Source organism: Magnolia sinica, chromosome 4, assembly GCF_029962835.1.
Source record: "Magnolia sinica isolate HGM2019 chromosome 4, MsV1, whole genome shotgun sequence".
NCBI lineage: Eukaryota > Viridiplantae > Streptophyta > Magnoliopsida > Magnoliales > Magnoliaceae > Magnolia > Magnolia sinica.
Window position 1 is genome coordinate 112,815,761 of NC_080576.1, and position 27,489 is coordinate 112,843,249.

The 27,489-nt window shown below is 40.8% G+C and overlaps 2 protein-coding genes and 1 long non-coding RNA gene across 3 annotated transcripts; 2 read left to right on the plus strand and 1 right to left on the minus strand.

Moving 5' to 3' along the window:
* Positions 1–3,951: 3,951 nt before the first annotated feature.
* LOC131243887 (uncharacterized) lies at positions 3,952–9,264 on the plus strand. Its single transcript, XR_009170209.1, has 3 exons — positions 3,952–4,082; positions 8,135–8,194; positions 8,825–9,264. It is a non-coding gene; the product is annotated as an uncharacterized LOC131243887 (long non-coding RNA).
* A 1,887-nt stretch (positions 9,265–11,151) lies between these two features.
* On the plus strand, positions 11,152–23,560 carry LOC131243889 (7-deoxyloganetic acid glucosyltransferase-like). The gene is made up of 2 exons (XM_058243506.1): positions 11,152–11,684; positions 22,291–23,560. Exons 1-2 carry the CDS (start codon positions 11,165–11,167, stop codon positions 23,226–23,228), a joined length of 1,458 nt encoding a protein of 485 aa, XP_058099489.1. The 5' UTR covers positions 11,152–11,164; the 3' UTR covers positions 23,229–23,560.
* An 884-nt stretch (positions 23,561–24,444) lies between these two features.
* Positions 24,445–25,226, minus strand: LOC131243890 (17.8 kDa class I heat shock protein-like). Its single transcript, XM_058243507.1, has one exon. The coding sequence runs from the start codon at positions 25,102–25,104 to the stop codon at positions 24,625–24,627; it is 480 nt and encodes a 159-aa protein (XP_058099490.1). The 5' UTR covers positions 25,105–25,226; the 3' UTR covers positions 24,445–24,624.
* Positions 25,227–27,489: the final 2,263 nt, after the last annotated feature.

Consider the following 27,489-nt stretch of genomic DNA (forward strand, 5'->3'; position numbering starts at 1 on the left):
GACTATACAGGATTTAGGCATCATTTTACATTGTTACTGTAGTGTCTCCCCTCAGTTTTGGAATGCGATGGCCCAAAAAATCAGCTGTACCCATGACTCAGCTGAGCCACACCATTTAAAACCATGTAAAATCACGTCTAAATCATCTAAAACCATTTAGTAGGCCCACCTAAGTTTTCAAATGGGCTAAATTTTGATGAGTCCTAGTCTAACTGAGATACATACAATGGATCGGTTGGATGTCTAAACCACTTCTCCGAGAGCCCTGTAAACCATTAGGAAGGTTTCAAGGGATGGGAATCCACTCTCAACTGGATTTTAGGCTCATGGCCAACCATATAAGGGTGCACCTGATTGATGGCGTGAATGTCTGACACATCATTAGAGGTTTACACAGTTCAATCAAGTCGAGCTTGGCACAGCTTGATTCGGCTCGGCCACTAACTAACCGTAGCTTGAACTTGGCTCAGCTCAGTTCACGGGCCTGATGAGCCTGACTGGCCAGCTTGGCCCGGTTCAATCAATAGCTCAGGCCAATTCGAGCCCAATTCGAGCCTGTGCAGCATGTTCTCAAACACACTAAGTGCACCTTCAATCTCTCACAGTTTGCAAAACAGCAACAACAGTTTACACGTATTTCATCAAACACTAAGTAGGCTGCATCAAAATCTAGATTCAAGGGTAATTTTTATCATGTAATGTTTGTTTTTCGGATTATTTTATCAAGCACTTGGTGAGCAACATCAATATCAAAATAACCGAGTCACTAAACTAGTTCGATCCAAGTTTGATTCGAGTTGAGGTTCGATCCGAGTCAATTCGAGCTCGGCCAAGCTCAAACTCAGCTCAAAATCGAGCTCCAAAACTCAGCTCAACTCAGCTTGAACTTAGTTTCGAACCGAGTTGAGTCGAGCGAGTTAACCGAGCTAACTCGGTTCATGTACAGCTCTACCTTCTTTTTTTTTTACACACACTCACACCGTAGTGAGATTTCACCACCTATGGATACTTGAACCCTTGATTGGGTGTTGAAACTCCTAAGAGTCTACCACCTATGGGTTCATGTACACTCTACACATCATCATGAGGACCATGGGGCTTCTCATGAGTAGGACCTCACGGTACCTTTTCCCAACTAGGTAGCATAGACAACTTGCCTGAACAATATTAAATCTACGGTTTGACATCGGTTAACTTCAATCGAAAGTGTTTGTATGCCTCGACACTCAGCTATACAACTATACAAGTTGCAAATGGTATAGCTCGGGGCAAGTATGAGAAGCAACCAACAAGTGCGATCAACAAATTAGAGGGCCTACCGACCTACTTCCACTCAAAATAATCAAGATCTTCGTAACGACAATGTATATTATTATGATAAAGTTACTCTTACACTACCCAAAATGCCTTAAAAAGCCTGAGGGGATAGCTGAGAGAGGCCCTTAATGCAACTTGAAAATGATTAACGGAATGAGGTGACGAACACACGGTATTTAACGTCCATCATTAAAAACTTCTTCGGGCACATGAGTTTTGATGGCAAACAAATCTTAAAGTGGGCTTAGGGTGTTTTCAATGGTGAGTGTTCAATTATAACTATTTTCCTATGGTGTGGTCCGCATGAGATTTGGATCTACCTCATTGTTTATTTCAAACCCTAAAGTAATTATCCAAAATAGATGGACGGTATGGATAAAACATACACATCATGGTTGGGCCCACAAAGCACCGTCCAATAGCCACCTCGGTGCTGCTCTAACCCTAGGCCACCTTAATATATGTGTTGTATATCTACATTGTCCATCCATATTTCCATATCATTTTAGGGCATGCCCTAAAAATTAAGTAATCCAAATCTTAGATAGACCGAAACACAAAAAACACTTGTGTTTGATTATTAAATCTTCCTGCGGACAATAAAATTTTTCGATCAAGCTAATATTTATATTCTTCCCGGCAACCAGTTTTATGTAACCTTATCAAAACGTTGGATGATGCGGATATACAATTCATGCATCGAGATGGGCCCCACTATTAGGGTTGCATCGTGGTGACTAATGTTAGGGCGCACATACTCCACCCCACATCCTTGGTTGGTAAGTTAATTGACGCAGGGATGAACGTGATGAGGATAACTATTCTGAATCCACAGAGTTTCTTTAGACTCCTCACAGAAACTTCTCGAATCCACGAGGAAAGAAAGTAGAAAATAAAAATAAATTCTAATAAATTCAAAATTGATTAATTAATGAATAAAAACGAGTTTATAACACTACAAGAAAATAGACCTTTAGCCACAATTTTTTAGCCTCAGTTGAAAAAATGGTGGCTAAATGTGTTTTTTAGCCTTGGTTTCTAAGTAACTGAGGCTAAAAGTTCATTTTTCGCCTCAGTTGCTAAGGAACTGATGGTAAAAGTCTACTTTTTAGCTTTAGTTGCATAGAAACCGATGTGAAAAGTTTACTTTTTAGCCTCAATTGCATAGGAACCAAGGCTCAAAGTCTACTTTTTAGCCTCAGTTGCATAGGAACTGAGGCCAAAAGTCTATGTTTTAGCCTCAATTGCATAGGAACTGAGGCCAAAAGTTTACTTTTTAACCTCAGTTGCATAGGAACCAAGGCCAAAAGTCTACTTTTTAGCCTCAGTTGCATAGGAACTGAGGCCAAAAGTTTACTTTTTAGCTCCAGTTGCATGGGAACCGAGGCCAAAAGTCTACTTTTTAGTTTCATTTGCATAAAAACCAAGGCAAAATGTCTACTTTTAAAATCTGTTACATAGGAACCGAAGCCAAAAGTTTACATTTGAGAATATTGAAAAAAATTGAGAATTAAAAAAAATTGAGAATATTGAAAGAATTAATAATTTTAAAATTTTTTGACAATTGTGAAAAGATTGAGAATTTTGAAAAAAAAATTGAAACAATTGTGAAAAATTTTGAGAATTTTGAAAAAAAAAATTAAGACAATTGTATAAAAAATTGAGAATTTTGAAAAAAAAAAATTGATAGTTTTCAAAAAGATTTGAAATTTGAATTTTCTAAGAATTAAGAATTTAAAAAAAAATGAGAACTTTTAAAAAATTAAGAATTATTTTTTTTGAAAAATTAAGAATAAAAAAAATGATAATTATGAAAAAGTATGATTTTTTTGAAAAATTAAGAATTTTGAAAATTTTTGAAATTTTTGAGGAAAAAAAAAGAATTTTGAATTTGAGAATCTTGAAAAAAATTGGAAAATTTTAAAATATTGAGAAATTCAAATAATTAAAAATTCCGAAAAAAAATTTAAAACTATTAAGAATTGATTTTTTTTTTTTTTTGATGCATGTGTTTCATCCATGCCATCCCTACATTTTTAAAAAACATTTTATGATATGAGCCCAGCAATGAGATACATCCAAATCTCAAGTGGACCACACGATGTTGATTGTCCAGCCACTTGGAATTTTGGTCTATGCAACATCCACAGTGGATCTGATGGTCAGGACTGCCAGATTTAAAATTAGACCATGGAAATGAAAATGATCAAAGGGACAGATCCAAAACTCAAGTGGGCCAAACAGTGGGGATTCAGTGAGAACCGTTCAAACATTCCCGTGGCCATAAAAGTTTCGTGTCAGGCTATCAATATTTTTAATTATTTTCATTTCATCCCAATGGTGATGACCTTATAAACGGTTTGGATGACATCTAAACATCAAGGTAGAGGAAATTTCAACGGTAGGCCCCAATTTTCCCTCTCTTGTGGCCCGCTTAAGTTTTGTATCCAACTCATTTTTGGTCGCATATACTAAAATGAGCTCATAAAACGGATGGACGGTGTAGATTTCCCACAATCATGGTGATGGGCCCCACCCAGCATCCTTACGTAGGAACCCAATCCGCGCCCCTCATACAGTCCTCTCACACCATTCCTCTCCATATGAAACCCAACCCTACACTAGCTCCTCTCTCTCTCTCTCTCTCTCTCTTCTCTGAGATTTCCGTCTCCAAAGAAGGAGAAAGCTCCTCCTCCATCTTCGGTTCTCGTCTTCATCGGATCTCTCTCTATCTCTCTCTCCGATCATTAGATCCTTGAAATACAGTGAGCTTTTTTCCAAATATTCTCCACTTAGGGTTTATTTTTTCAAAATTTTTTTTCTCAATTTTTGGTGCTTAATCTATTTTAATCTGAATCCAGCTTATGTCTCTTGATTCTGAGAGATTTCGTTGGATTTTGATCCGGTTCTTGCGGATAGATCTGTTTTCCTTTCGGATCCCATTGTTTGGAGCTTTACTTTTTTATTTTTGTTTTTGAAATGCCCTTGTGTTTTTTTATATTTGATTCTAGGTCATGATTTGGATTCTTTGTTTTAGAGTCTGAAATGTGTGGAATTTTTTATCTGGTGCTGGCCTTTGTGTGTTTTTTTATAGTGTTTCTAGTGTTAGATCTGGAATTCGGTCTGTTTGAGATTGTGGTTGTCTGATTCTTTTGGTTGTATTTGCTAAAATTGTGTGGTTTCGATCGGACATGGTAATGATTTCTCTGTTCCTGGCCCTTTTGTTTTGGAAATGGTGTGATTTGGTGAAGAAAGCAGTATTTGTGGCGTAGTGGTTCTTGTAAAATTTTCTTAAAATAATCTAATAAAGGTTTAATTTTTGGCAATGAATGAGATCTCTAAACAGAGAAGTTATAGGTTCCTGATGCATCTTTATGTGACTATAATTTTTGGTTTGAGAAGTTATAGGGTCCGGATGCATCTGTACATGACTAGCTTACTGATGATCCAATTGGTACATGTGGGGCCACAAGATTTCATAACATAGTTCTTTAATAATAATGTGTATGTAGGTCAGGTTCAAGTACAAATCAGACCTGATTCAGTTATCTACAAAACTGGTATAAGTTGGTTTTGTCTAATTTCTGGTTTCTCACTTGGTGTTTCTTATTTTAGTTAATTGCTTTAACTGCCTTAAAGGAAATATAGGAGTCAGTTCCAGATCATGCGGGCATAGGTCGGGTAATTTTCAGTGGACCAGAATCTGACCGATTCGGAAGTAGGGCGATAGGGGTGGGTTGGGTCAGCTTGGGAGGTTCCATTTGATAATTGGATTTGGGGTGGTGTTTTGGTCCTATACTTGACCCGGTGGATCCAATTTCACATCCAAAACCATTTATCATTGGATGGGATCCATTAACCTGATCAGTTGACCCAAATCATTTGTGTGCTTAGTTCTTTAGGGGAAAGAAAGAGGTTATAAAGATAAAACTCTAAAATGGGTGCTTAGGCCACATTTGGGATCAGGAAATGAGAATATAAATTTGGTAAACCCACGAACTAATCAAATTCGTGGATTTGCACTGGATTTGGATTTGGTAAAACTACTTCATAGTTTGGAAGCTAAGCTACAAATCCATGGATTTGGAGAGCATTTATGGCAATGACAAAGAATTTATAGTATTTGCTGCAAGAGAATAAGTTGTATTGCTTTTAGGACAGTATTATTTTGTGGATTTGCCAAATCTGGCAAGTCCTCACAAATTTGAAATCTGTAGATTTCACAAATCCCCCAAACAACACCTTAGTGAATTTCAGCGAATATAGATTCCTGCCTAGGCGGGTGGTACTTAGAATGATGTGGAGGTTGCTTTTAACCTTACTGCAAGTCAGCACTTGAGCGGAACAAATAAGGAGACCTGTTTCGGGATCTCCTTTAGATGCTAGGCCATGTCGTACTACTCAACTACCTCGTTACGTCTGGGTGGTGTGGTGTGCAATCTCTTGCCCTTTCCACTTGCACTGTTCAGTTAAGCAAGGTTTTGCTTAGTAAGCAGCTCCTCCCTTACCGAAATTAAGACCAAGGCTTCATAGTAAGAGATGAAGCAGAAGGACATCATATTGATATCTGAAGCCCTGGTTCTAGAAAAGGGCACAATTGCACTGAGTGCTGGTCTAAAATGTGAATAGTTTGATTGGTCCAATATGTAATTGCAAGGAATGCCCATGCCGTCCTAACATTTCTTTCACTCTTGTGAAGAACTATGGATGGACAAACTAATACAGAACTTTACAGGGGATACAGAATGTCTGGATACATGTTTTATTCTGTGAGGTAACAAAAGACACTGAATTTTTCAGATGTGTTCATGTCTTGTATCCGTGGTATTAAAAATGGCTGAGTTACGGCCATAACGGCCCTTAGTAGCAGTAAGGGTTGTGACTGTTATGCAATATAGTGCTGTAATCCCCAACTTGAAAAAAAAGAAAAGAAAAGAGAACAGCCCATAATGGTCCTGTAATGGGCGTAACAGCTGTTATGGTCCCGTAACAGGCCAACACGAAGCCATAACGTGCCCATTATATACCAATTCGAGCCCATAATGGGCCGATACATTTTTTTCCTTTAAAAGAATTTCAACTGTTACAGGGCTGTAACGAATATTACAACTTGTATCGTGATGGCTATAAGGTTGGCCATTACGGTCACTGTTACCGTTATTGAATTCCTTGATTGTATCAGACCCTAAGGACACTTGATAGTTAGGAAGCCCCTCCACTTGGTTAAATCAAACAAAACTTCAATAGAAGAAATAAGAGGAGCCTAATGAGGAATGGTAACTCATTAGTACGGATTCCAGTTAGTACGGAAACTCAATTGTACCATACTTTTTCATCTCTCTTCGTTCTCCACCATTTCATACCATAGTTCTTTATTCTCTAAATTCTCTACCATTTCATACCATAGATCTTTATTCTCTTCATTCTCTGTTATTGATTATGTATCTAAAAACATTATAATTAATTGTAGTCGATCCGGAATTTAGCTTCATCTCTTAACTTTACTAGAATATGTTGTTAAGATCTGCCTTTTTATATACTGTTGCCCAGAGACTGTTTGACTGGAAAATTTCAGCTGCAAACTGTCACTCTTTAAGAATCTGGAGCAAACTTTCGGGAATTAGGCATTTTTTACTGATGGATTTTATAAGGGTGATTGGATATTATTAGTGCTGTACATACTTTTTTCTCTCTCCATTGAAGGGTGTTATTTCGAAATATTTCATTTGCTGGACATCTAACACTCCTTGTAAAGGGTGGTTATTGGGTGTCAGTCTTGCCTGCATTGGCATTCTATTCATTTGCAATTTGAAACTGAAATAGCAAAAACTGTGTTAGAATCATTTTTTTTTTCCTGCAGGTTTGATCTCTTTGGTCCACTTCAATGACTCTTTATAGATAAGCTGGTTGTGGATTCTTAATTTACCCACTCTCTATGTGTTCATTTTTTGCATTATCTTCCTCCCTCCCAGCTTTTACCTTGTTTTATGCATTAACAAATAACAACTACAACATTTTTGGCAAAATGCAGCTTTTCACGCATTTACTGGTTCTCAACTTTTTTTTTTTTTTCTTTTGGTCTTGGGCAGGGTTGGCTGCTACTCTATAAAAACTAATAAATGCAGGGTGTGGCTGCTACTCCGGATTCTTAGTTAATTAAGAAAAGGGATGGTATTTATCAATATTTGATCTGACATAGCATATAAGTGGTGAAATTAAGTTGTCCAAATTACAAATAAAAAATTACAACTTTTGGTGTGTGCAGGTGGATTATATTCTGGGCACAAACCCGAAATGAATTAATTACATGGTAGGGTTTGGGCCCGCTTATCCATTGCAAGTCCATCACAGGGCGGCGTCAATCGTGTCCATAAAGAAGGACCGCACCCCTGTGTCGTGCCAAGATGGTTTCAAAAACTGGTTCAACAAAAATGTGCCTAATCCGAATGTGTTGGATGGTGCGATTTTGGTTCATTTCCTTTTGCTATTGAAATGCTAGGAATTTACTTAGCATTTAGAAACTGCGGGCTGCTCCTTGTTTATTTTTCTTTGTTGGATAGACTTGCTAGAAGAGAAGTATCTTGTCCCAGCTTCTTAGGGTCTGCTTCAAGGATCTTTTTTTTCTTGGTTGCTAAAATTCCTATCTAGGACCCTATCTTGTGTGAGTGAAAAAGCCATCTTGTCCATTATCACTACCTCTATCATGGTCCTGTTAGAGTATCTAAGGTAAATTAATGGAATCTTACGAATATGAATGAACTGAATGAATCATATTTATCATCTACATTCTGACTGTTGAGTTTTCTTATTTCTTCAGGTTTTGGATGCTTCCTGGTACATGCCTGACGAGCAGCGAAATCCATTTCAAGAATATCAGGTGATGACTTTTGGTAGCTTTTTCTTTCTAAACTTTTTCATACTTGGTGCTTTTCTTACTGGTTTTCTTGTACGAGGCCAATTTTTGTTTCCTCTATTGCTTATGATTTGCAATACCTGCCAGCAAGCAATTGAGTAGGGGTTGTATTGTGGTGCTTGTAAGCCTTGTAGCACCGTATAGTTTGATACAATGACAATTTATTAATGTGATTGAAGTTCTAATTGAAGGCAAATCATTAAGAAAAAAGGAAATGAAAAAAGAAAGAAAAGAGAAGAAAAGTTCCGACTGCAAGCTTGCCAAGTTTTTTTTTTTTTTGTTAATGTCGGTATAATGATATTTGATTAGCAAGTATATTTTGCAATATTTACTGGACATGTCTATGGTAACCACCATATATTATCCCGCTGCATATTGAAGCATGTGTTACAGATAGCTAGCTATGTTTACAAATGAAAAACTGAGCCGTCTACTTTTGTATTTGAGCATGCGGTGTACATGTTAACAATCAATCAAATTCCATCTGCAACTATTTTTTTTTTTCCGTGACACTTTCCCAGCTATAGAGGTGACTTGTGAAGCTGATTGTCCTTTTATTTTCTTGTTTATCATGGGCCTTGAGTGTTTATAAAGGTTCAAGTCTTCAACAAATAGAGGGCCTGGTTCTACAGCACTCTATGGCTCCAAGCAATATAATCTCAATGTTGTGCCACTTACCGAATCAGCTATGCTTCTCAGCCCATTGCAGGGAAACTTCCCAGGGAGGAATTTGGGCTCATTGCAAGAAAAGGGCCCACATCACACATAGTGGACACGTGATCATGGCCAGTGAGTTTGGTGTTGTAGACATCTGCCAGAAGATGTGGCTAGGAAACGAAGACATATGATCGGTCCACAAGGGGACCTTACTGAAACAATTCATGTGGAAGGCTAGGAAAGGAAGACAGTTATAGTTTGTTTTGAAAACTTTAAATGGACCATTAATTGTTTTGTTGATATTGTGCTAATTGTTGTCTTGATGAATGTTAAATGGGTGAAATATGCACAGGCTCAATCATTTGTTGATTATGATATTGTTAGCTTTGGTTGATAGAGAAATGAGGTCAAAAACCGAATTTAGCCTCGGTTGATGCCAAAAGAGGCTAAATCCATCTTTAGTCTCGATTTTGCTTCAGTTACCTAAACTGAGACTACAACTCTCATGGTAAAGGCTTTAGCCTCGGTTGTTGAGAACTGAGGTTAAAAATAGTTTTAGCTTCGGTTAGAGGCAATTGAGACTAAATTTGGATTTAATCTCAGTTGGAAACAATGGAGGTTAAAATTTTGATTTAGCCTCATTTCGAGAAAACTGAAGCTAGGTTCTTTTAGTTTCACTTGAAGAACTGATGCTATAAAAGTCATTTTAGCCTCGGTTGCTAAAACTGAGGCTAAAGCCTTTAGCCACGGGGGTTTCAATCTTAGTTTGGATAACTGAGGCAAAACTGAGGCGAAAAGTTTTAGCATCAATTTTTTACCTTTTTAGCCTCAGTTTTGAACCGAGGCTGCCATGATATCTACTAGTGCGCAAGGTTTTTGGCCAAAAATAGCAAGTGTCCGATTTGGCTTCACCAAACCGTTCTCCTAATTATTGTAAGCTCTTTTCACGTTGGACGCAACTCCTAAAGCTCAATAGATGAAGAGTTATAATCAAATTAAAATTTACAATTTATAGTAAAAATGAAATTAAAACAGGAAAACGGTCGATCCAGGGGTATTTCACAAATTCAGCTTGCGCAACTCAGCGTAGCGGGGTTGGTTGGCTAAAGTAGCTCGTTCTACTCCAAAATCATGTATTTTATGCCTGGTAACTCATTTCAGATTGTGAGATACGCCTGATCTAAGGTCCGACGGTCTGAATTACTTCCGTTGTTGACCGGGCTTTTTTGGATCCATCTTTGCCATGAAACTCTCCGCGACTCGCTCTACATCATTAATTAGGTGAGGCCCACCGTGCTGTTTGTGAAAAATCAACACTATTCATCTTTTTTTTATAAGATCTTTAGACAGTATGATTTCGGAAATGAGGTATATTTAATGCTTAAGTAGGCCACACTAGATAAATTTATTTTACGATTCTAAAATTGTCCGCCGGTGTAACTTTTCTAAAGCCCAATTACAAATGTAACGACGGTCCCCCATCATCTAAATCATCCAGTCCTCCAGAGTAGTGACGTTACACTGCCAGCAGTAAGTCAAGATCAGCAAAGCTATTTTCTCAGTCTTTTAATATTTACTAATATCATATAAAGGCAGGCCCTTAAAAACTCAGGCAATGCAGAACTATAGTGAGTCCCGCCGTTAAAAATGGTGAAGAATGAACAATCTTAACCTTCTGATCTCATTCGTTCAAAATGGACAGTCTCGATTATACTTTACTAATCTATTTTGATGACCATCAGTTGGACAAACCTTGACCGTCCGGTCCAGATAATTTTCCAGGCCATGCACTATACACAATCAGCCGTTGGCTTTTGCATCAACTGCACGAGTGCTAGGTATGCAATAGGATATATAAACCAGTGGTAAACTATAGGGTTTTGGAATCCCATCCAGACCTTTTATTGTCTTGCTTTGGGCAGCGCGGTTTTTAGATTGCGAAATCCTATCACCTCTTTGTCATCCCACGCATGGTTCATTATCTCTTTCTATCCTATGTGTCCGTACAAGCGCGGTAATACCTAGGCCGCTGAATATAGCACGGTTCATTATCTCCCTCTATCCTGCGTGTCCGTACAAACGCGGCGATACCTGGGCCGCTGAATATAGCAATCCAGTGGGATTGCTTCTGAGCCGCAGACAAATGTGTCGGTGACATTGAAAGCCGTGCGATCCACCCTACTCTAGTTCACTCCAACCTAATCCCTCCTTCCAAACATGCCCTTCGCCTTTCTGGGCTATAAATAGGCGATGAACTTGAGAGAAAACTCGCCGTCTATGAAGCGTAGAACAGCAATGGAGAAAGCGTCCCCGCACGTGCTCATTTTCCCCTTCCCACTCCACGGCCACATCAACTCCATGCTCATATTAGCAGACCTCCTATGCCTAGCTGGCATCCACGTCACCTTCCTCAACACCGACCACACCCACCACCGTCTTCTCCGCTCAAACCCTGACCTCCTGGTCGACCGGCCCGGCTTACGATTCCGTTCAATCTCCGACGGCCTCCCGCTGGACCAGCCCCGACCTATTGATCGGATCACGGACCTCTTCGTCTCGCTCAGATCGGCAACGAAGCCGCTCCTCCGGGCGATGCTGGCGGGTTCCGGCGGGGGGCTGGGATCTGACGACCCGGTGACGTGTGTTGTGGCGGACGGGCTCTTGTCGTTCGCGATCGACGTCGCAGATGAGGTTGGCATCCCGATCTTCATCTTCCGCACGGCCAGCCCTTGCAGCTTCTGGACATTTTTCTGCGGTCCGGCACTTGCAGCAGGAGGGGAGATTCCATTTGAAGAAGGTGAGCTCCGATCCTGGACCGAGGCTTTCTTTTAGCAGCATACTCAAGCTTTCAGGTATGAAAAGTGGGGCCCACAATTTATAGTAATCCAGGCCGTTGTTCTTCCGCATGGTGTGGATGTAGGGTTATGCCACAGGATTCTACCTAACCGTTTCATTTATTGGCCTGGAAATGTGTGGTTGAGAAGAGTGTAGCAATGATCGACACTCGATTGGAAACTAGCCTGACGTTAGTAGCTAGGATCTTACAATCAGGAAGAGATTTGGTGGAATCATCCATCGAAATTGGTAGGAATTACCAAAACACGAAGGGATTAGGTGCGGCTCTGCTCTCACCAAACACGACCATGATGTGTGTGTGTGTGTGTGTGTATATATATATATATATATATATATATTCCAAACCGTAGATCCACATTTCCAGCTCATTTTAAGGCATGAGTAAGCATACCTAAATTTAAAGTGGACCGCACCACAGGAAATATTGGTGATTTAACGCCCGCTATTAAAAACCTTCTAGACCCACCATAATGTTTATTTGCCATACAACCTGTTGATTAGGTCAACCAAATGGCCTGGACAAAGGAAAACCAAAGTTTCAGATTTGTTGTTGTTGTATTATGGTTAACATATACGATCAATATAGAACTACACTCACAGATAAATCTCTAAAAGCTAGAGAAGACATGAGCAGCAGGGGGTGTCGGTGGCCTGTTATGGGCCCTCTGATGCTTAAGTTAGACTTGGAGGTGATAATCTCAACGGTGTAGACGAGGGTTTAGTTATCACCTTATTCATTCCTTCTCTGGTTTAGAGGAGCCCTATGTATAGGGTTCCTAACGAGGTTCGTCTCTTAACGTGCTACGTTGGAAAGTCCATGTTTCAATGAGATTCCAATCCTGAATTTTTCGGAGTGATTTCCGGCTGAGATTATGCTGGATCTTCCTCTTCCGCGTACAAGTGAGATTCTCTCTAAAATACTTGTAGCGCCTCTGTGGCAGTGGTTGACCTAGTCAGCTCAAAATACTTGTGAACTTGAGACTCAAGCTCTTCCCCACAGGTTCCTTACACGTGTTGTAGACATTCTTGGTAGAGCGAGTCATCTCCTACCGAGCTCCCGTCCTTTGATGGCTCAGCTTGGCAGCTCGTTTCTGAGCCTGAAGAACTCCTCTTCTTGTGTCGATAGCCCTTCGGCTTGGGCCTCGGTCACCCTAGCTCGAGGGGTCTTCCTCAGCTCAAAGGCATATCACTTGTAGATAATTGTTATTCTTCCCACGTTAGGTACCTGTTCAGTTTTCTCCACAACAATATTAATCCAAAACTTTTGTTGCCCCATGAGCTTTCTAATAGCCGGCAGGAGTGCATTTGACATTTTAATCTACCTCAATTTTTAGGTTACATAAAGAATAGAGCTATAGATTACCAGTAATCAGAGTATGCTCTTTGGGCTTGAAAACCCGAACCCATGTGCACGGGAGTGATGGGGTGTTACCTGATAACAAGTTGATGGGTGTTTTCATGATAGTGGGCCCACTTTGATGTATATATTATATATCCATGACATTCAACCATTTTGCCTGCTAAAACATTTTGAGCATGCTCCCTAAAATATAGTAAATTCAAATCTTGAGTGTACCACACCACAAAAAATAGCGGTGATTGAACGCTCACCATTTATTACTTCTTAAGACGCACCGTGATGATTATTAGCCATCCAACCAATTGATAAGCTCACATAAACTCGAACGAAGGAAAACACTAATATCAACTTCATCTAGAACTTCTATGGTTCCTAAGAAGTTTTAATGGTAGGTATTCCTACTGTGTGGTCCACTTGAAATTTGGGTTTACTTAAATTTTTATAATACATTTTAAAATGAGCTTAAAAAATGGATGCACTTTGTGTACATACAACACGTACTTTGATACCCACGAACGTACACATTAGTTGGATAACACTAGTCCGCTCCACATGTGGCTGCCGCTTAGGATTTCATAGGAAATTTTTCCCAATGTAAATCTCACATTTCACCCACTGGCTTTTCTGAATGCTCTTGAATTTTACTTTTCAAGACTAAACCATTGCCTTTTTCTGGATGAAAATACTCCTGCAATACAATTCCATTTTCTGTAATCTTCTCTCCTCTCCTATTCTGCAAAAGTCAATTTTATACAAAAACTTATTTTCTGGAATCTTTTCTTCTCTTCATACAGCAATAACCGTCTACCTAAAATTCATTTTTTAGAATCTTCTATCCTCTTCATACAATAATACCCATCTACCTAAAATCCATTTTCTGAAATCTTCTCTCTTCTTCGTATAAGAATACCCTTCCACCAAACCGTTACTTCTTTGTCTTCGTTTTAGTTTGTCAAGAAATGATGAAAGTGCCTCCATCGAAGAAAGCACGCACTGCAGATATATTTGAACAAATTGGTCTAAACCTTAAACCAAAAAAAAAATTCTTATGGGCCATAGATGTTTTGGATCAAGCTTGTATTTCTGTTTTCCATTCATCCAAGTCTACATCATCCTATGAATAGGCTAGATGACAAATAAAACATCACCGTGGGGCCTAACAAGGTTTCAACGGTGGAAATCATTATCTCTATTGTTTCCTGTGAAGCTCGCTCAATTTCATGTTAGGCACGCCCAATTTCATGTGAAGCTCGGTCAATTTCACTTGAAGCTCGCTCAATTTCATGTGAAGCTCACTCAATTTCATGTTAGGCTTGCTCAATTTCGTATTAGGCTCACTCAATTTCATTTGAAGCTCACACAATTCCATGTTAGGCTCGCTCAATTTCATTTGAAGCTTGCTCAATTTCATTTTAGGCTCGCTCAATTTAATTTGAAGTTTGCTTAACATGGGACTACTCACCTTCTCTTTGGCATCTCTTGCATTTATGATTATCATTCAATTGCTCTGGTATGCATTGGATCCCCTCTTAAAAGATTGCCTTCTCTTTAGGTGTACCTTTTATCATAGTCGGTATTCTTATTTATAGTTGCTTGGTGCTAGTTACGTAGATGGTAATTTCTTTACTTGGTAGATGCGTATTATAGAAGGGATCTCCTTTCTGATACGTCGCCCTTATCGTCCTGAAATCTTCGGTGAGAATTCTGGGGAGATATTATCTTAATATATTGTAAATGTATTTTTATTCCTAGTGATTGATATCCGAGGTTGAAGTTGGTACCCGAGGCTGAGTTCAGTATCCGATGCCAACCTTCGAGTCTAAGGTATATGGTCGAAGCCGAGGTAGAAGCAATCCATAGTCATCAAGTCTGTTTGTTCAGCTCATTTGTCTCTTATATCTAGTCAATCCATTATTACCCATAACAGACATGATTGAAAGAAAAATAATACTCACGATGCCACTGTGGATATCACGATGCCACCGTCAGAAATTTTGACAAAATCATGACAATTATACGGTGGCATCGTAATATTCCACGGTGCCACCTTGGACGAGACAAGGGTATTTTTGTCAACCTGTACAGTAGGGGTTTAGTTATGGAAAATAAAGTTTGGGAGCATTCAGAATAACCAGTGGCTAAGAGGTGAGATTTACGGTGGGAAAATCCCATTCCATAATTCGTTTTAAAAAAATGCATGCGCGTAATCATAGGCGTCGTGACCTGGATAGACTACTTTACATGGATGAGATCGACATCACACTGATTAAAAAAAAAAAACTCTAAAAGCTTCACCGCATTCAGCTAGTGTAGTCCACCTGAGTTTTGAAATATTTTTATATTTGGACACTAAAGAGTATCTTTGTTTTTGTGACAAGAGAATAGATTTGGATGCCATATATAGAGCAGAGGCCCATCCACAGCTAACAGCGGGCATCCCATCCCAAAGATTCCTTGCCGAGTCGGAAGGGACGCCCACATATTGTAAGGGGAGTGGATTAGGTGAGACCCCGCACTCACCCATGACGGTGGGGCCCTTGCTGGGGACCACCTTGATGTATCTATTTTATATCTCTGCCATCCATATTTTTTTCAGGTGATTGACTACTATCAGGTGGACCATACTATAGGAAACAGCAGTGATCGACTATGAAGAAATAAAGAGAGAGAGATTGCCGTAGAAATTCTGTATTTCAATGTATATTGTATTGGAGGAAGAATACCCTCTTTATAGTATGATTACAACCTATTGATAATAAATATGCATAGTTGTAAGAAAGATCCTAGGTGCTAAATATAGGATATTACATAGCTAGAGAGAATATTACATAGCTGGAGATTTACAATCGAATATAACAAGATCACACAAAGTATGGTAACAAGATCACACGATATTCTAACATCCCCCCTCAAACTCGAGATGATGAAATCAACTTGAGTTTGGAAACAAAATCACGAAGTCGACCAGGAGAATGAGACTTCGTGAAAATATCGGCAAGTTGATCCTCAGAGGAGATGGATCGAAGATGTAGTGTACCCTGCTTGAGGTGATGCCGAATGAAGTGACAGTCAATCTCGATATGCTTGGTCCGCTCATGAAAAATATCATTGTGAGCAATCTGAATGACGCTCCGATTATCACAATAAAGAGGGGAACTAGTGGACTGAGAAACACCCATGTCTGTCAAAAGCCATCGTAGCCACAAAAGTTCAACTGTAGTATCGGCAAGTGCACGGTACTCAGCCTCAGTACTGGATCAGGCAACAACAGTCTGTTTCTTGCTGCGCCAAGCAATGAGAGAAGTACTAAGTAAGAAACAATAACTTGTAGTGGAGCGACGATCGGTAGGATCACCGGCCCAGTCAGCATTAAAATAAGAGCGGAGCTCCATAGATGAGTGCGATGAAAAGTGAAGACCATGAAACAAAGTCCCCTTGACATAGCGCAAGATACGAAGAACGACAGCATAGTGAGTAGAGCGTGGTGCACTTATAAATTGGCTAACAAAGTGAACAGCGTAGGAAATGTCTGGGCTAGTAACTGTGAGGTAGATGAGACTACCGACCAATTGCCTATACAGAGTAGTATCTGGAAGAGATTCACCGTCAGTAGCGAGAAGCTTAACATAATATTCAAGAGGAGAAGTGCACGTTTTGCTGTCAGTCAAGCTTGCTTTGGAAAGCAAGTCAGAAGCATACTTAGCCTGAGATAGACAATAACCATTTGAATCGGAAGTCACCTCAAGACCAAGGAAGTAGTTAAGCTGCCCTAAGTCCTTCATCTCAAAATTTCGACTCAGAAAGTGTTGAAGATCTCGAATACCAGAGAGATCATTTCCTGTAATGATCATGTCATCAACATAAATAAGGATAAGAATAGTACCAGCACCAGTAGTCCGCAGAAACAGTGCAGAGTCATATGCACTAGGGACAAATCCTTGTTGAGCAACAACAAAACTAAATTTGGCAAACCAGGCTCGAGGGGCCTGTTTGAGACCATAAAGAGCATGACGAAAACGGCAGACTTTGTAAGGAGGATGATCATAGCCAGGTGGAGGATGCATATAAACTTCCTCAACAAGATCGTCATTCAAGAAGGCATTTTTGACATCCATCTGAAAAAGTTCTCAATGACGCACAACAGCTACTGCAAGCAAAGATCTAACAGAGGTAAGTCGAGCAGCAGGAGCAAAAGTCTCCTCATAGTTAATACCATACTCCTAAGAGAAACCCTTCGCAACAAGGCGAGCTTTGTATCGTTTCACTGATCCATCTGCCCGAGTCTTGATTTTGTAAACCCACTTACAACCAATTACAGACTTTCCAAAAGGAAAATCCACTAGGTCCCAAGTATGAGTTTTGGTAAGGGCATCTAGTTCATCAGACATAGCTTTTTGCCAAAGAGGATCAGTACTAGCCTCACGATAAGTATGTGGTTTGTGAAGAGTGGCAAGGGCATAAAAATAATGATAGTCTTGAAGATGAGAAGGAGGGGCTCTTACTCTAGTGGAGTGACGAAGTGCAGGTACCTGGACAGACTCAGAGGCAGTTGATGTAGCAGGAGGATCAGCAGACGTGTCAGTTGGATCAGGAGCAGCCGTAGAATGAACGTCTGAGGAGCTTAACATCTCTGCAGAGGGGTGAGGTACTAAAGCAATAGATGGATCAGTAAAAATAGGAGCATAACTGGAAGAGGACTGTGGAAAAGGAGAAAGACTCGTAAACATCTTATGCTCCCAAAACTCCACATGATGAGAAATATGAAGATGTTTGGCTAAGGGATCATAGCAACGATAACCTTTCTGAGTGAGACCATAACCAAGAAGGCAACATAGTCTGGATTGTGGTTCTAGTTTAGTGCGTTCATGTGTAGGAAAAGTGACAAAACGGACACAACCAAAAACTCGAAGTAAGGAATAGTTATGGACTGTACCATGGAGAAGCTCAAAAAGAGTTTTATTGTGGATGATAGGTGAGGGAACACGATTGATAGTGTAGACAACAGTGAGAGCAGCTTCACCCCAAAAGCGTTCTGGAAGAGAAGCAGAGATGAGAAGTGCTCTTACCGTATATAGAATATGACGATGTTTACGTTCTGCTCGACCATTCTGTTGAGAAGTGTATCAACAAGAATGAAGAGAGACTGTTCCATTTTGTTGAAAAAGGGGAAGAAAAGATTTATCTTTGTATTCCATAGCATTATCTGAACGAAAAGTTTTAACGGTACAAGAAAATTAAATATGTACCATTTTGTGAAAATTATGATAAACATTTGTGAGTTCAGACCGATGTCGTAAAAGATAAATCCAAGTATAACGACTATAATCATCTACAAAGATAACAAAATATCGAGATCCCCCCTCAGTCGAAATCGGGGCGGGACCCCAAATATCAGAATGGACCAAGTCAAAAGGTGCAGAAGAAAAAGATTCACTTTTATTAAAAGACAAATGTGTCTGTTTTCCAAGATGACATGAAATACAATCAAATGACTGAAAATTAACTGATCCTAGATGACCCTGAGAGGCCAAGAACTAGACACGTGGAAGCGAGGCATGACCCAATCGGGCATGCCATAAACTGGAAGTGACGGTGACAACAGCCATGGAAGTGGTTGTTGAAGAAAGAAGCTGCAGATATGAGAGCTCAAAAAGACGTCTAACTTTACGGCCTGTCCTAAGTAGTTGACCCGTCTGTGAATCCTGTACATCAACACCCTTGTTAGAGAATTTCAGTTCAAGACCTAACTCACAGAGTTGTCCAATGGAAAGAAGGTTTAAAGATAACTTAGGAACAAGGTAAGTATCACCAACAGATAAATTAGAGGTAGAAATAGACCCTATATGACTAACAGACATATGAGAACCATTGGCAGTATATATGATAGGATTGGGAGAGATAGTTGTTTTATGGGAGAAGATGGTGGAATCAGATGTCATGTGATTACAACAGGCAGAGTCTATAAATCACTGGGATTTACCTGGGGTGTCGGACATGACAGTTGAAGATTGGGATAAAACCTGGTGAATTGAGTCCTTTACGTCAGTTGCAGTAAGAGAAGTGGACTGAGGTGGAGTCTCAAGTACAGGAGAATCAGATGAAGCAATCGCAACTATCTGTTGGGAAGCTCTTTTCTGTTTAGAATACTGAAACTTGTGGCATTCATCGATGCTATGACCAGTTCGTTTACACCATTTGCAAAAACTAGGCTTGGAGGTGGATTGAGAGGAAGAACGTCCAGCAGAAGACTGAGAAGCACCATGAGAAGCGGTGGCCATAACCATGTCAGAAGATTGCATCTGCATAGTGGAACGTCGAGTTTCTTCAGAGATGAGTTCAGCAACTGCAGCATCCAATGTTGGAAGTGGCTGATGGTGAAGAAGAGAAGCTCGAGTAGATTCAAAATCATCTTGAAGAGCCATCATAAAGTGCATAAACTTCTGTCGATCAAGCCAAGTGACAAACGTTTGAATGTCTTTAGAATATTCCAACTTAGGGTCTGCGGCAGAATTGTTCCCAAAGATGATTAGTTTGAGAATAAAAATCAGCAATAGACTGACCTCGATTTTGACGCATCTGATAAAGTTTAGCTTCCAGTTGAAACTCCAATGAAGCATCATAGGTGCAGTTGTATCTTTTTGCCAGAAAGTCCCAAGCAACTTTAGCATTCCCAAGTCGTGGAAGAAGACTATTGATGGATGGAACGGAAGTGTTGATAAACCAAGACAGAATTTTGTAGTGAATACTGTCCCACTCTTCCAGATGAGATGCAAAGGCATCGTCTTTCTCACCGTCTCTCGGTGTAAGTTAAGGGACTGCTCTAGTCACATAACGCCATAGCTGACGTCCTTTTAAAAAGATTTTCATATTCTAAGCCCACAGACTATAATTGAATCCATCCAATATAAGATCAATGGGACGGACAATTGAATTAAGACTTAAGGCAGATAGAGACATATTGAAGATGACGAAAAAGAACTCCAAACAACCGCTATAAAAAAAAATAAAAAATTATAGGCCACAAGAGTGTGGCTTTGATACCATGAAGAAATAAAGAGAGAGAGAGAGAGAGATTGTCGTAGAAATTCTGTATTTCAATGTATATTGTATTGGAGGAAGAACACCTTCTTTATAGTATGATTACAACCTATTGATAGTAAATATGCATAGTTGTAAGAAAGATTCTAGGTGCTAAATATAGGATATTACATAGCTCGAGATTTACAATCTAATATAACAAGATCACACAAAGTATGGTAACAAGATCACACAATATTCTAACAGACTGCTAATGGGCTACAAAAGTTTTGGATCAAGCTGATATTTGTTATTCTCCTTTGTCCGGGCTTATGTGACTCTATCAACTGATTGTATGGAAAATAATCGCCAGGGAAACATTAAGGTGCGTCCTAAGAAGTTTTTTAATGGTGGAGATCACTACTATTTCCTGGAGTATGGTCCACCTTAAATTTGGATCTTCTTCATTTGTGGGATCATGCCTTCAAATGATCTGAAAAAATGGATGGACGTCATGGATACAAAATAGATATATCAAGGTGGGTCCACGGTAAGTGCAACTTCGTGATGGGGAGGCATGTTTTGACTTCATCTAAGTATGAAAGCGATTCACAGTTCGAGTAGTCATCGGTTCGCTAGCGAACCCTCAGGTAGCGGTCGATGTTGTGGGCCCCATCATAATATGTCAATTCTGACCATCCATTTTACCAGTTCATTATAGGGCATGATTAAATTAAAAAAAGAAAAGAAAAAAGAGGCCGATTTAACCCCAGGTGGACCACACCTCGGTGATTGTATACCCATCATTAAAAACTTCCGTGGCCCCATTAAAAAATCAGTTAAACCGTACCATAGGAAATAGTGGTGATTGAACGCCCACCATTAAAAAATCCCAGCCCACTTTAATATTTGTTTGCCATCTAAACTGTGAAAGTCACATAGACATGAATGAAGGGAAAAGGAAAAAAAAAAAAACATATTAGCTTAATGTAAAATTTGTATAATAGTCAATTGCCACATCCTGCAGTGTAAACTGTTAATAAAGTGACCTAGACATGAATTAAGGGAAAAGGGGGAAAAAAAAAAAACATATTAGCTTAATGTAAAAATTGTATAATAGTCAATTGCCACATCCTGCAGTGTGATTTACCCTAGATTTGGATATTTTTTATTTTTGAATTGATGCCTTAAAATGAGCTCGAAAGACGGATGCATCACTCGTGTATGCAATGCATGAATCTGAATCCTCAGCACGCAATCACGATGAAGGAAAGGGAATTTTTCTGCTTATGGCAAGGAAAGGATCCGGATTCACAATGCATACATCAAAGTAGGCCCAACGGTAAGTGCCACACCACGTTGGGTTGCCTCACGCTCCACCCTTCCTCACGGTGAGACTGACGTGGCTTGGATGGATCCTTGATTATGGGCCTGCCATGATGCTTATGCCTTACATCAACGCCCTTCCTGCGTTTGTCCAATTATTGTAGGGCATGATCCAAACAATAAAGCAGATCCAAATCTCATGATCCCAATCTCAGGTAAACCACACCACCACATGAAACAGTCATGATTGACTGTTCAAAACTTCATGTGGGCCACAAAAGTTTTGGATTAAGCTGATATTTGCGTGGTTCCTTCGTCCAGACCTTATCAGCGGGTTGGATGGCAAATAAACATTTCGGTAGCCCCCGATAAGTTCTTAGTCTTGGGTATTCAATCACTACCTTTTCCCATGATGTGGTCCACCTAAGATTTGGATCTGATTCATTTTTATTCTCATGCTCTAAATTGATCTGTCAAAACGGATGGGCCACGTCGATGTAAGGAACACACGTCAGGGATCCACCGAAGCACCCCGGTGATACACGTCATGTAAATGGATTTCATGTGATAGTTAAACTATGGTGGACCCAACATAACTAATGGTGAGCGTCCCCATCTCAACTCTTCCGTGGCATACCTGTTTTTGGGATTATAGGGTGAGCATGGGGCTGACCAGATGATGGATGGGGTGGATTTCATGCACGTTCTTCCCCAACGTAGCACCGCATGCAGTCGTCTGCGTACGCAAGTTAGCTGGCGGGCGGTTCTTTAGACAATATACATTCCAAAAATAGTTTCCTTGTTAGACAATATACATTCTAAAAATAGTTTCCTTGTGTGTCAGATGACATGGATCGTCTAATAATAGGCGTGCCGGGAATGGAAGCCTTCCTCAGACGTCGAGACCTACCCAGTCTCTTCCGAGTCAAGGAACTCAGTGACCTCAATCTCCAATTCATCTTGACCGAAGCTCAAGACGCGACTCGAGCCTCGTGCGTCATTCTCAACACCTTCGAAGACCTCGACGGTCCCATCCTGTCCCATATCCGTGCCCACTGCCCCACAACGTATGCCATTGGACCCCTGGACGCCCTCCTCAAGTGTCGACTCACCGAGTCAAACGACTTCACCCCTACTTCCATTAGCCTCCGGACGGAGGACAGGACCTGCCTGACGTGGCTCAATTCCCAGCCAGACAAATCCGTCCTCTACATCAGCTTCGGCAGTGCCGCGGTCGCGACTCAGGAACAGTTGCTGGAATTCTGGCACGGTGTGGTCAACAGTCAGACCCGCTTCTTGTGGGTCATGCGCCCGGACGTCGTTGATAGAATGGGTCAGATACCAGCCGAGCTGAGGGAAGCAACAGACGAGAGGGGGCGTCTTGTAGGGTGGGCCCCACAAGTGGATGTGCTGGCCCACTCGGCGGTTGGCGGGTTCTTGACTCACTGTGGGTGGAATTCGACATTGGAGAGCGTGTCCGCGGGAGTACCGATGATTTGTTGGCCCTTCTTCGTGGACCAGCAGACAAATAGTCGGTATGTTGAGGAGGTATGGAAGGTTGGCTTGGACATGAAAGATCGATGCGATAGAAGAACGGTTGAGATGATGATCAGGGAGTTGATGGAAGGTAAGAGGGAAGAGTTAGTGAAATCGACGGCTAGGTTTGCTGATCTAGCGAAGAGAAGTGTGAGCCAAGGTGGGTCATCCTACATGAGTTTTGAGAAATTAGTCGAGAACATTAGATCAATGTGCCAGCGGGCGCACCCTGATGGAGGAAAATGATCAGACGGTGTTAGTGATCCATCTCCATCGTGAACAAACGAGCATGGCTTAGGCAATTTTATTTATATGTATTAAATACTCTTAAAGCTAATTCGACCCAGCCTAGACGCTTGCTAGGCCAGGCCGATTATTTCTTTATAGCTAGGTACATCACATGAACCTGGATGAAATCTGTTGTGGGAAAAATGGTCCTGCTCAGCTGGCAACCTCACGGCATCGTCGGTGTTCCCAACTCTTGGAAGTATAGCACCAAAAGAACTCTCCACGGACCCAACGGGTATAGTTCGGAGTTGGGCCCATCCGGGCTCAGCCTACACATGGGCTCAGATCGTTCCTAGTAAGGTTGGACCTATAATCACGCTCACGCCCAGGAATTAGATCTAGTAACGCACTGAAGAACAACATCCTGCGCACGATCTCAGGATAACCGCTGACGCATTCAGTTGCTTAACTCCCGCATAGTGGCTGAGATCATGCCGAGAATGTCGGACACATTCAAGCAAATGATATAAATAGAAAACTCATTTGCAGAGACAGGTACGCAATTTTTCTCACCCGGCTCGGTGGGAGTGCTCGGAACTCGGTGAAGGTGAGGTGAGGGTGAGCGAAATTTCCGCATCAACAAAATCCAACCCATTGAAAGCCCTACACGCGTGGCCCACTGGCCAACCTGACCCATGACCACCCTTATTTAAAGGAAACCTGGATTGCAAGCAAATAGGATAGGATGGTTTTTCAACAGCGTAACATACACCGTAGACGATCAGCACTCATTCACGCATACCACACTTGGATTATTGGATTACGAAACATGTCCACCGATCCAGACCATTTGTTATATACTGGAATATTAGTGATGGGCCCCAAAGTTTCTAATGAGCCTAGGCCCCGAAATGGCGAAAATACGGCCTACGACTTCTGTTGGCGGGCACGGGCCTGTCCATCTTGCGGGTAGAACAATGAGTGGTGATGTACCAATCAAGTCTGTCCATCTTGTGGGGTTCTTTCATGGATGGCCCATTTTCGAAATCACGCCTATCATACACGACACCAATCCTCTCGTAGACCACAGCCGCTATTGATTCCTACCATTGTTCTGATTAGATTGCAAGGATTGTCCGATCCACATACAGATTTATGAACCTTTTGCCATCCATGGTGGGGACGACGAGATTAACGGTCCTGATTACACTAGTTCCCACGTTTCTCTTAACTGTGCAAAAGAAAACTATATTAAACAGAAAAGACCAGAATTACATGCATACTAGCTGATGAAAGGTAGTCCGCAGAACTACTCTAATAACAAGCAACACCATGACCACACATAACAAGCAAGCAACACCAGAACTATACCCCAAGGACTATAAGCTATTTACTATTCTGCCCTTCACCTTTCTCAGCCAGAGATTTCAATGGCCTTCACATCGGGCTTCTTCACCTCCACTTTCGGAACCGTTACAGTCAGGACTCCGTTCTCCATTGCTGCCTTCACTTCCTCCACCTTCGCGTTCTCCGGCAACCTGAATCGCCTAAGGAACTTGCCGCTTGACCTCTCAACGCGGTGCCACGTGTCGTTCTTCTCCTCCTTCTCCTTGCTTCTCTCGCCGCAGATCTGGAGCACTCTCCCTTCTTCAACCTCCACCTTCACCTCCTCCTTTTTAATGCCAGGCAGATCCGCTTTGAAGACGTGCGCTTCGGGAGTCTCCTTCCAATCTATCTGCGTGTTTGCGAATTGGGAAGTTTCTCTGGCGAAATCGGAGCGAGATGGGAAGAGAGATGAGTCGAAGGGGAAGCCTTGAAATGGGTCCCATACGTCGAGGGAGAAGGGATCGAAGATGTTGGTTCGGCGGCCAAAGACGCTGGGGACGATCGACATCTTGGTAGTTGGAAAGTTTGTCTAATGGGATTTGTAGAGGTTGGGATTTCTTTGCTTTGATGGGTTTTTAGGAGATATATGAGAGATTGCGATTTGGAAATTCCTTCCGATGGTTTACGAAGTAAAGTGATCAGGTCTTGATATAGAGAGGGGAGGAAGTGTCCAGATAAAGGAGACGGGTCTTGAAGCTTCGAGAGGATTTTAGAAAGTTCCTGTTGGAGGCATATTTCCTACTAAATGACGCGGCGAAATTTGATTAGTTGGGCCATCTTTCGGTGATCGAGACCCGTACGTTATTTTAATCCTACTCTCTATACAGAGCACCTTATTAGTGGGACTATTGTAAAACTCCAGCAGCTCATGGAGTTTAACTTGAAAATTTTTGGGTACGATGGAAAAATGATTTATTTAATTATATTATATAATCCTTTCTTAAAAAATACAGGGAAAAACAAAATTTATACCATAAAATTCTTCCTTTTAGGAGCTGAGGGGTAGAACCTGACGCTTCCTAATCGGATTTGCTGGAATTTTATAAGCCCGGTTTTTAAGTTTGGAGCGTGACAGTCGCCCATGTATTAGTGAACCGAACCTGGCGTGACCCACAAACTCAATGCACAACTGGCTTGACCAGAGCCCGACCCAGTTACTAATCATCTATTTGGGCTTGATCTGTTTAAAGGCTAGGCTGGAAGACTACACTGGCTGGGCCAAACGTTATTGATTCTGTGTAGGTGGCCCCAAGCACCGAGATAATGACCCCATTTTCAAGCACCGAGATCATGACCCCATTTTCATAAGAAGCAACATGCGATCATGAGAGGCACAGCAATTGGGCCTCGATTGTCACACCCTGATCATCACAACCGTTGGATTGGTGATCAGATGGTGTAAACAGCATGAAAACGAAAGATTATTAATATTATTAGCGATTGGACTGCTAACAATTTTCAGCCTCAAAATGAAATAGCAACAAAGATTATTATTATTAGCGACTGCACTAAACCAGTTTTGTGGGTTTGTGTCAACCCGAGGACCCGTTTACTGGTCCCTGGTTCGTATATTCACATCATTTTTAGCGGAATCATAGATGAGCTTGGGCCTATTTTTTGGGTTGTGCTTCAACAGAAGAGTCAAACAACCGTCCATTTGTCGCACATGGGAATCCAAACTAGGCCCAGCCCACATTGGTTCCAAAAATTGGTCCAAAACTATCCCAATAACAAGCGGTTCTGATTCATTGCCAGCCCTGATTAACATTGGAAAATTTTTCTATTGTGACAATTCTACCATTTGATTTGCAGCCTAGAAACAGATGGTACAGATGATACAAGACAGTGGTTCATCTTCAACTGAAGGGGAGTGATCACATGGATTAAAGTTGGAGCTGTGTGAGGTCCACCATGGTGTGTGATTTCCATCCAACCCATCCATTAGACGTGCATCCCATATTAGGCATAGATCCCAAAATGCAGCCCAATCAATAACTCATGTGGCCTACACTAATAAGAACCATGGGGGCACTAGAATGGGGAGTATTAGAGTCAAGACTCACTTGAATGAGTCTACCAGGGACATCGGAATGGAGTGTGTCCTTGATAAACCCACATGAGTGTGAAGGTGTACTCGTATTATATGAGAATTTGGCTAATTCTCTAGAGCACTCTTGAAATTGAGATTTGCACATGATCACAAAAGTACATTGTGTTTATATGCATCATAGAAACAGTGATTAAGCATGTGTGTGAAGTGCTGATCATACCGATCAATAAATTAATTTTGAAATGCTTTGTTCACTAAGTATATGGTAAAGGATTACTTATGAGCTTTGAGTCTATGTGACACATTTATTTATGCAGGTGAGGTCGGTTGCTTACATATCTTTTGGTTATAAAAAAAAAAAAAATGGAGAATTGTTGGTTTAGTTACGTATGTTTTTAAAAAAATAAAGAGATGATGAGGAAAAGTGCTTTAAACTTTCTTTTGCTTTTGCTTGTGGGAATAGTTCCTAGATTAGAGGAAATGAGAACTTTTTCTCATTTGTATATGGGAACATGTGGGAAGCTTGTGTTGAGCTATTGAGTATACTATGTCACGTACCACACGCATGCACCTACTGTGTCGTATCGGCTCAGACTTTAGTTTGGGCTTGTCTACATGATACACTCCTCGGCATCAGGTATCGCTAGGTGTCCACCAAGTAAGCCCTATATTTTACTATAAATAAAAAGTTTCAGAAAAAACCTAAATTCATTCCGATGTAGTACAATCTCCATTTACAAAATTTCTTTATTTTTCTCATAAAAATCTTTAATTTTTTTTTTTTTTCAATTTAAAATTGAGATATTGTCAGCATCAATCACTCGTTGTTTGAGTTGGCCGTTC

Bases quoted from the DNA above. Each gene is read 5' to 3' on its own strand.
- LOC131243890 (XM_058243507.1), bottom strand. From the start codon at position 25,104: ATGTCGATCGTCCCCAGCGTCTTTGGCCGCCGAACCAACATCTTCGAT.
- LOC131243889 (XM_058243506.1), top strand. From the start codon at position 11,165: ATGAAGCGTAGAACAGCAATGGAGAAAGCGTCCCCGCACGTGCTCATT. The intron at 11,685-22,290 runs GTGAGCTCCGAT...CTTGTGTGTCAG, and splicing joins GGAGATTCCATTTGAAGAAG to ATGACATGGATCGTCTAATA.